General features: G+C 35.8%; 1 protein-coding gene across 1 annotated transcript in view; it reads left to right on the plus strand.

The window, feature by feature from the left end:
- Positions 1-5,016: 5,016 nt before the first annotated feature.
- Positions 5,017-10,598, plus strand: part of LOC102600829 (LETM1 and EF-hand domain-containing protein 1, mitochondrial) — a 13,370-nt gene continuing 7,788 nt past the window's right edge. The window contains exons 1-7 of the mRNA XM_006353184.2: positions 5,017-5,163; positions 5,396-6,059; positions 6,142-6,454; positions 7,590-7,736; positions 7,904-7,992; positions 8,107-8,199; positions 9,061-9,187. Of these exons, the coding sequence (XP_006353246.1) occupies positions 5,467-6,059; positions 6,142-6,454; positions 7,590-7,736; positions 7,904-7,992; positions 8,107-8,199; positions 9,061-9,187 (1,362 nt within the window). The 5' untranslated portion in view covers positions 5,017-5,163; positions 5,396-5,466. The remainder of the gene's footprint in view (positions 5,164-5,395; positions 6,060-6,141; positions 6,455-7,589; positions 7,737-7,903; positions 7,993-8,106; positions 8,200-9,060; positions 9,188-10,598) is intronic.

The following is a 10,598-nucleotide window of genomic DNA, read 5'->3' on the forward strand; positions in this document are numbered from 1 at the left end:
AAGAACTTCTATCAGGCAAAGCGTTTGGTGTCCAAGTTAGGATTGACGTATGATAGAATTCATTGTTGTGTTAATGGCTGCATGTTGTTTTACAAGACTGATAGTGAATTAGAAAATTGTAAGTTTTGTGGACATACTCGTTATAAGAGGACTCCGGCTGGAAAGATGGTCCCAGTTCAGGCAATGCATTATCTACCTCTCATTCTTAGGTTAAGGAGGTTGTATGCATCGATGAGGTCTGCCCCACATATGAGATGGCATCGTGAATATAGAAGGCCGCCGGGTGTCTTGTCTCATCCATCTGATGGTGAAGCATGGAAGCCTTTTGATAATGTATATCCTGATTTTGCTAGTGAACCAAGAAATGTTAGATTGGGGTTGTGTTCAGATGGCTTCACACCATTCTCTAATAATGCTTCGCCTTATTCATGTTGGCCGGTATTTCTTACTCCGTATAATCTTCCTCCTGAAATGTGCATGACCAGTCCCTACATCTTTCTAAGTTGTGTTATTCCAGGTCCCCGGAGTCCAAAAAGTTTGATTGATGTCTATCTACAACCATTGATAGATGACCTCAAACAATTGTTGTTTGAAAGCGTTTTGACTTCTGATATATCAACTAAGCAAAATTTTATCATGCATGCTTTAATGTGGACTATTAATGATTTTCCTGCATACGGGATGTTGTCTGGTTGGATGACAGCTGGAAAGCTAGCATGTCCATATTGTATGGAAAATAGCAAGGCATTCACTTTAAAGCATGACAGAAAAAATACATGGTTAGAATAAACAATTATATTTAAAATAAATAAATTGTGTGGCTCCTGCAAAAGGAAAGACTAAATCCATGAGGCAAACCAAAATGCCAAATCAGCTGTTCACAGAATCACACTAATCCTTCTTCCGCAGCTACAGAAACCTTCATAATGTTATATCACTCATCCCAATCTACCAAAATTACTACAAGCAAGACATTTCCATATCATACTTCTTCCTCATTATCCCAAAAAATTCAGTTTCTACAACCAGCTCATCACCCTAAACTTCACTTCCCCTTTCCAATATTTTAACTTTCACTTGTAAAAAATTTAAATTACTAAATAAATGACAATAAAACTGGACCAGTGCAATGTGAATGCACTAACTTCATATGATAAACAACAATTACATTAATTCTTTTATGTGGCTAAAAGACAATAATTACATTCTGTTAGACTAAACACTCTCCATTTCCCCCTTTGCCTCTCCCGCAAAAGGAAAGGCAAAAACCATGTCGCAAACCAAAACGCCAAATCAACTATTCGTTGAATCACATATCCACACTACAAAAGACAATAATTACATTCTGTTAGATTAAACACTCTTCATTCCCCCCTTTGCCTCTCCCGCAAAAGGAAAGGCAAAATCCATGTCGCAAACCAAAACGTCAAATCAACTGTTCGTTGAATCACATATCCACACTATAAAAGACAAGAATTACATTCTGTTAGAATAAACACTCTCTGTTTCCCCCCTTTGCCTCTCCCACAAAAGAAATGTCAAAATTCATGTCTCAAACCAAAATGCCAAATCAGCTATTCGTTGAATCACATATCTACACTATAAACGACAATAATTATATTCTACTAGGCTAAACACTTTCCATTTCCCCTTCGCTTCTCCCGCAAAAGGAAAGTAAAAATCCATGTCGCAAACCAAAACGCCAAATCAGTTGCTCGTTGAATCACATATCCACATTAGTCCTCCTCCCACAGCTACAGAAACCTTCACAATGCCATAACACCATCCTAATCTACAAAAACTACTACAACTGAAACATTTCCTAATTCAACAACTTCCTCCTCATTATCCAAAAATCAGTTTCTATTTCTATAACCAGCTCCCTCCACCAAATCACACATAACGTATCCATTTGCTTATCATCCATAAACACAAGTCCACACAAGCAAACAAAAACTTAATCCAAATCATTTCACACTACCTCAACTCAAGCAAAATACAGTAAAATGCTCAATGTATGCATTGCAAATAAGAACAATCATTAAACAAACAAATGTAAGCTAAAATTAATAGAAACACACCCACAACAATAGTATCAAAATCAACAGAAAACGAAAAAAAAAGCCATTGAATTAACTCTCTAACCTGAAATGATGATCGACAAATTCGTATTTTCGAATGAAAACCAAATCCGCAGTGATGAATAATTGATTTTTCACTAAACAATAATATTTTGTAAAATCAAATCATTTTTTTTCGTGTGTAGAAATTTACAGAAAATTTTGGGAGAGAGTCTTCGCGGTAATCAATTTATAGTAACATCGAATACTGGAGTAAGGAGCAAGAATATTTTTTTTTTCCCGAGAAATGAGTAGAAAGCTACCAAAAGAGTGAACTGGGCCGGTTTTTTATACATGGGCTCAATGTATTGGGCCATTATGAAAGTGTGTTCGATTTATTTAAACTTTTGGCCCAATATGAAAACCGATGATTTACGAGAATGACCTAAGTGGTCTTGTATTTTTTATCATGTTTGTTCGATACGCAAAAGTTTAAGTTTTTTGACTTTTGACGTCGAAGGTTTGCCTATAGGATAAGTGGGGGTTGTAAAATTTAAATCATTGATTTTCAAGGTCATTGGGTGTAATTTCCTGGTTTATGGTCTAGTTTTAACGAGTCAAGTTCACAAACGGCCGATTTTGTGACCCTATTTAAGGAACTATTGTTAATCTTACTCAAATACTACATAAATACTTTAAAAAATTAATTAGTTAAAATCATCTAAAATAAAATAAGTCAATCTATGCCTTAAATAGGGTCACAAAATCGGTCGTTTGTGATTTCCTGGTTTATGGTCTAGTTTTAACGAGTCAAGTTCACAAACGGCCGATTTTGTGACCCTATTTAAACAACAATTGTTAATCTTACTCAAATACTACATAAATACTTTAAAAAATTAATTAATTAAAATCATCTAAAATAAAATAAGTCAATCTATGCCTTAAATAGGGTCACAAAATCGGCCGTTTGTGAACTTGACTCGTTAAAACTAGACCATAAACCAGGAAATTACATCCAATGACCTTGAAAATCAATGATCTAAATTTTACGACCCCCACTTATCCTATAGGCAAACCTTCGACGTCAAAAGTCAAAAAACTTAAACTTTTGCGTATCGAACAAACATGATAAAAAAATACAAGACCACTTAGGTCATTCTCGTAAATCATCGGTCTTCATATTGGGCCAAAAGTTCAAATAAATCGAACACACTTCCATAATGGCCCAATACATTGAGCCCATGTATAAAAAAAACGGCCCAGTTCACTCTTTTGGTAGCTTTCTACTCATTTCTCGGGAAAAAAAAAATATTCTTGCTCCCTACTCCAGTATTCGCTGTTACTATAAATTGATTACCGCGAAGACTCTCTCCCAAAATTTTCTGTAAATTTCTACACGAAAAAAAACGATTTGATTTTACAAAATATTATTGTTTAGTGAAAAATCAATTATTCATCACTGCGAATTTGGTTTTCATTCGAAAATACGAATTTGTCGATCATCATTTCAGGTCAGAGAGTTAATTCAATGGCTTTTTTTTTCGTTTTCTGTTGATTTTGATACTATTGTTGTGGTTTTTTTCTATTAATTTTAGCTTACATTTGTTTGTTTAATGATTGTTCTTATTTGCAATGCATACATTGAGCATTTTACTGTATTTTGCTTGAGTTGAGGTAGTGTGAAATGATTTGGATTAAGTTTTTGTTTGCTTGTGTGGACTTGTGTTTATGGATGATAAGCAAATGGATACGTTATGTGTGATTTGGTGGAGGGAGCTGGTTATAGAAACTGATTTTTTGGATAATGAGGAGGAAGTTGTTGAATTAGGAAATGTTTCGGTTGTAGTAGTTTTTGTAGATTGGGATGGTGTTATGGCATTGTGAAGGTTTCTGTAGCTGTGGGAGGAGGACTAATGTGGATATGTGATTCAACGAGCAACTGCTTTGGCGTTTTGGTTTGCGACATGGATTTTTACTTTCTTTTGCGGGAGAGGCGGAGGGGAAATGGAGAGTGTTTAGTCTAGTAGAATGTAATTATTGTCTTTTATAGTGTAGATATGTGATTCAATGAATAGCTGATTTGGCATTTTGGTTTGAGACATGGATTTTGACATTTCTTTTGCGGGAGAGGCAAAGGGGGGAAACAGAGAGTGTTTATTCTAACAGAATGTAATTCTTGTCTTTTATAGTGTGGATATGTGATTCAACGAACAGTTGATTTGACGTTTTGGTTTGCGACATGGATTTTGCCTTTCCTTTTGCGGGAGAGGCAAAGGGGGGAATGAAGAGTGTTTAATCTAACAGAATGTAATTATTGTCTTTTGTAGTGTGGATATGTGATTCAACGAATAGTTGATTTGGCGTTTTGGTTTGCGACATGGTTTTTGCCTTTCCTTTTGCGGGAGAGGCAAAGGGGGAAATGGAGAGTGTTTAGTCTAACAGAATGTAATTATTGTCTTTTAGCCACATAAAAGAATTAATGTAATTGTTGTTTATCATATGAAGTTAGTGCATTCACATTGCACTGGTCCAGTTTTATTGTCATTTATTTAGTAATTTAAATTTTTTACAAGTGAAAGTTAAAATATTGGAAAGGGGAAGTGAAGTTTAGGGTGATGAGCTGGTTGTAGAAACTGAATTTTTTGGGATAATGAGGAAGAAGTATGATATGGAAATGTCTTGCTTGTAGTAATTTTGGTAGATTGGGATGAGTGATATAACATTATGAAGGTTTCTGTAGCTGCGGAAGAAGGATTAGTGTGATTCTGTGAACAGCTGATTTGGCATTTTGGTTTGCCTCATGGATTTTGTCTTTCCTTTTGCAGGAGAGGCAAATGGAGAGTGTTTATTCTAACAGAATGCAATTATTTTCTTTTAGCCACACAATTTATTCATTTTAAATATAATTGTTTATTATCTCAAGTTAGAGCATTTACATTGCAGTTGGTTCAGTTTTATTGTTTTGTATTTAGTAATTTAAAAATTTTACACCTGAAAGTTGAAATGTTGGAAAGGGAAAGTGAAGTTTAGGGTGAATTGAATTGCAGCACGATTTGTAACACGGATACATGATAGGTACTAATAACTGTTGTGGAGAAAATTGGTATAGACTGATAATGACTTCTCATTCAGATTCAATTACATCAACTACGAGTCCTTTATCTGGCTTGCGAGGAGGTGGTTATAATGAGGAAAGAAGAAAATAAAACTGAAATAGATTCATATGCTGTTTAATTAGTTGATCCAAAAAATTCTGTTAAGTGAAATGCTTATATGATTCCATGTATTTAGTTAATTATGATCTTTTATTCAGTATATTCTGTTCTATTGGTCAGGCTGGCGTCAGGCAAAGAATTTCTGGGATATGTTATATGAGCTGTATGCAAAGTAGAAGAAGTTTTTGCTAATGGCTTCAAGAGCAATATTGAGAAGGAAGAGGAACCTCTTTGATTCTACTCCGAAACCTCATACCTTCATTCGAGGTTTTTCGAGCTATGAGAACTGGGGATCATCTAAGGCGTCTAATTCTTGGGATTGGTGCTCTACGGTAACTCATCAACCTCAGAATGCAGATAACAGAAATGAAGGAAGTTCATATCCGTCAACCAAAGATGAGTTACTAAAAGTTTGGGGAAAGCATGTCCTATTCAACTCATCTGAAATTCCAGCCTTGGGTTTGAGAGTTGGAAGATGTGGGTCTCTTCCTACTTTGGGGGGCAGGTGGATAATACACCAACAACGATATTCGACAGCTGCAGCAGGTCAACCTGATTTTGGTAAAGGGAATGATAAGGATGCAGAACCAGCTGTTAAACAGAAGAAAGAAGCTTCACCAGAAGAATGCGATGAAGCAGTTGAAGATTTAACCATGGCCAAAGCCAAAGCAAAAGCCAAACAGCTTCAAGATTCACAGATCAGTATTAAACCTGTACTAAAGAAAATTTGGGCAATGCTATTAGGGATTGGTCCTGCTTTGAGAGCTGTTGCTTCAATGAGCAGGTTGAAATTATACTTTATTCCTGTAGAACAGATAGGTAGTGTTCTATACCTTTTTCTTAAGTCACTTTTTCACTTATTCCAGGGAAGACTGGGCAAAGAAGATCCGGCACTGGAAGGATGAATTTAAATCAACTATGCAACACTATTGGTTGGGTACCAAACTGCTTTGGGCTGATGTTAGGATATGTTCCAGGCTCTTGTTGAAAACAGCTAAGGGGAAGAGTCTTTCCAGGAGGGAAAGGCAACAACTAACACGGACAACAGCTGATATTTTTAGGCTGGTTCCTGTTGCAGTGTTTATTATTGTTCCATTTATGGAGTTCTTGTTGCCAGTATTCTTGGCAGTGTTTCCCAACATGCTGCCGTCAACCTTCCAAGATAAGATGAAAGAAGAGGCAAGGATTGTGCCAATTATTCCAGTGGCTATTTTCTTTTGTGCTAAAATTTATTGATGCTTCATTCCTCTCTCTATCTCTGACGCCAGAATTTGTGACAGATTCCATGTGCGTGCAAAATTATAAGTAAAATAATTTCAACTAAGATAGTAAAACTATGAAATATTTTTTCTTTGAAATAGGAAAGATATTGATTTACTTTCTTCCCTATTTCCTTCAAAGAAAAATATCCTCTATTATGGCTTGACTTTTCCCTTGATTAGTCATCTGCGCTCATTATTAGTGTTTCCTTTCAATGTTAAACTCCTTTAGTCGCTTAATTTTGAAGGATATCTGTGAGGCAATGATACGCTTCGAAAAACCCTTTACCTAGCTACCATTTGCTCTCCCTTTTCTGTAGTGTAGATATTCCACGATGTGTGAGCTCTTTGTCTTTGTGGAAGCTTAACGATTGGAACACATGTAATACTTTACTTCCTGAATTAGCATGTGCAGTTTGTCAAGATTGCTATCCTTGACAAATTCAATTGGAAGAGGTATAGGATTTTTATAATCCAAATCTCTTGGATGTAAGTCAATTCTCAAGATATATGAGTCCTTGGATATAGAAGGGGAAGAAAAGGCTTTGTGGTAAAGTTACGGAAAAACATTATATCCTCTTTAGCTCTTTAACATATCAGTGGATTGGTGTAGGGGGCAAAGCTTTTCATTTGGTTATTGTATCATTTTAATCTAGAGCTTTCTGTGCTTCGTATAGTCAAATCTTCTGCAGGTTGTATTATACCTTAGAGTATCGTATATTTTCTTTGGTATAATTATTGGGCATCGCTGATCTCTTTATCTTCAGGTAAATGCTCAGAAAGCTAAATTATATACGTATGTTTGCTCGTGAAAGTGTGTAACAGGGAGAATCCAGTTATAGGTGTTTGGACAATATTTGGTTGAAGTTTAAAAAAATGCCATGTTGAAGTTAAATAATGTACCATGCCAAAGTAAAAAAAGAGTGGAAGTTGTTTAGTGTCTTTAACTAACAATGGGTGCCTCTGGTTGGTTGGATGTGATTTTGTAGGCTTTTTATTTCCATCAAACTCTGTGTATGCATGTCCTTATTGTGTTTCAATTGCTCAAAATTTAGGAGGCTCTGAAAAGGAAGCTGAATGCTAGGATCGAATATGCAAAGTTTCTACAAGAAACAGTCAAAGAGATGGCAAAGGAAGTTAAAAACTCGCGAAGCGGAGAACTAAAGAATACAGCTGAGGATCTTGATGAATTCATGAATAAGGTAAAATATTTATTTGTCACTTCTCTTTTCGGTTTTTCTTTCATCTGTATTTTTCTGCAATTGGCAAATCTTGAATTATTAAACCAAAGAGCTCTTATTTCTGCTCTTCCCCCTCCCTTTCCTATCTAACTATTGTAAATGTAAATGTTGATATAAAAATTGACCAGGTCAGAAGGGGTGCTAGTGTATCTAATGAGGAAATTTTAGGATTTGCCAAGCTTTTCAATGATGAGCTCACTCTGGATAATATCAGCAGGTTTCTGCCTTATTACACTTTCTTGGTTTTGTTCTTACTAAATGGTAACGTTCTTGCATATATTGCTAATGGTTAAAATATTGTAGTGCATTGCTAAGTACTCATTAAATGCAGACCGAGGTTGGTGAATATGTGCAAATATATGGGTATTAACCCCTTTGGAACTGATGCATACTTGCGGTTCATGCTTCGAAAGAGGCTCCAAAAGTAAGTCTCGTTATTTTTCATTTTGAGCTAACTTGGGCGTAATATTTTATATCCTTTTCTCTCCAAATTATGTTCTTTATCTTTCTTCTTCAACAAATATTTTGCCAGCTGATCTCTGATTTCCTTTGTAATTCTGAATAACTCAAGCCTAAATAGTTCATCTATCTTTTCTTCCTTCAGTTGTGCCTTTTTTCTTTAGTATAAATTGGTCTTCACTATTACGGGTTTTCATTTAGAGTTAACTTGTGTCTTGCCTTTCTCTCCAAATTACGTTTTTTCCCTTCTTCAACAAATATTTAGTCAGCTGATCTCTATTTCCTTTTAAATTTAATAACTCGATCCTAAATAGGTCATTTATCTTTTTCTTCTTCAGTCTGCCTTTTTATCTTAGAAACAAACTGATCTTCACTATTATGGTCAGTTTGTCTAAGAACTGATTTTCATTCTTATGGTCAAAGACATAATATATAAACGCACCCTTTAAGTTGGCTTCCACTGACATCTATGCCCTCCAACTTTGGGTGTGCATAAATAGACACTTAAATTTGTATAGAGTTGAACAATTAGCCACACCCATCCTACACGACAATTCGCATGAGATCAATTGATTTGTATTATGTCATGTAGGACGCGTGTATCTGCTTGTTCAACTTTATAAAAGTTTACGTGCCTACTTGTGCACACCCAAAGTTGAAGGGCATAGATGCCAACTGAGGCCAAGTTAAAGGACACATTTGTGCTAGATTTCCACTTGATCTTTGTGCTTACGTCTTCATTTTGGAGATAAGTCAATATTTGTGATGAGTGTGCTGTAGAAGCAGAATTTCCCCTCATTTAACAGAACTTTGCTGCTTTTGGTAGGATTAAGAACGATGACAAGATGATTCAAGCAGAGGGTGTAGAGTCCCTTTCGGAGGATGAGCTCCGTCAAGCCTGTCGAGAACGAGGCTTACTTGGATTACTCTCAGTAGAAGAAATGCAACAGCAGGTATGCTTTGATCTTTCGTTAGTCTCGTGTAAACTTTTTACTCGGGGAAATTAACTACTTCCATCTCTAAATTTTGTGCATTTATTCTTACCTTGTGCATAGTGGTTTGCACCTTATTTCTGCACCTTTTGGTGTCTTTATTTTTGCAACTCTGGTGTATCTTGCAGAAACTACTGGATTTGGTCATATTAGTTAGATTTTGTAGTTAGTATAGTAATTTGAAACAACTTAATGAGAAACTTGATATGTTCTTTATTACTTTCGAAGTACTCTTTGGCTTTGGAAAATTTAAAATTGACAAGTATTTATCCAGAGAATTGTGTGTTATTCCAAGTGGTCTGATACGACTCTATCCCTTATTTTCTTTTTGATATAGGTAAATCTTTATTGGAATGTTGGAAAAGTAAAACCTCATAGATGCATACAAAAAGTAAAGAAACCTACATCAACATCTAGTTCTCTACAAAGAGCCTCTTGTCATCAGCAGTGACTAGAGAGTATCACACCTGCTCCAGAACTTCATGGAAAAACAAAAAATATTCACCAATTATACAAAAGTATTTTAAGTCTCTCAAACAATCTTCTGGTCCTTTCTCTTTAAATTCTTCTTGAAAAGGTTATTCAATGCTCTTGAAAGCAAGGGACACATCTCTTGGTGCTTTTGACTTTATTGTTTGGTGGGGGCAAATCTTTCTTCTATCCTAAGACTTCATCTTTGTTCCCTCCCAATCCTCTTGTTTCTGTCCTATAGGATCCCCTCTCCCTGCTCTATGTGTGTCTTGTCAATTACTGCTGTTTGCTCGCTGGATATGCAATGTATTCCCCTAAATCTTTTGCTAGCTTTGTCTTTCAGCTGGCTTTGGGTACCATGTACTCCTTCCTTCCCAGCGGCCTGAAATTGCCACTAGATCTTGCATCAGTAGGTTCAAGTAAATTTTTATGGGATATATGGTTTTTCAGAAAATGTCAACCAGGCTGGTATTTGTGCAACAGTTTTTCTTTTTGATAAAGTAATAAGTTTATTGATGTTTGGGAAAAAATCAGCACTATACTAGAAATATTTAAGGGAAAAAGGACAAATATAACCCTGAACTATCGTAAATGGTATGCAGATACCCTCCGTCATACTTTTGGAACATTAGTGCCCCTGCCGTCCAAAAACTAGAGCATATATGCCCTTCACTCTAACGGAAGATTAAATAGGGACACGTGGCGCAATCTTATCCGTCTATCCGATATTTAATAAATGTTGGGTCGGTGGATAAGATTATGACACGTTAATGTCCGTTAGTATAAAAGGTATATATGCTCTAATTTTTGGACGGCAGAGGGCACCAATGTCCCAAAAGTATAACGGAGGGTATCTACATGTCATTTACGACAATTCGGGGGTATATTTATCCTTTTTCCC

This window comes from Solanum tuberosum, unplaced genomic scaffold (genome assembly GCF_000226075.1).
Source record: "Solanum tuberosum cultivar DM 1-3 516 R44 unplaced genomic scaffold, SolTub_3.0 scf00152, whole genome shotgun sequence".
Taxonomy (NCBI): domain Eukaryota; kingdom Viridiplantae; phylum Streptophyta; class Magnoliopsida; order Solanales; family Solanaceae; genus Solanum; species Solanum tuberosum.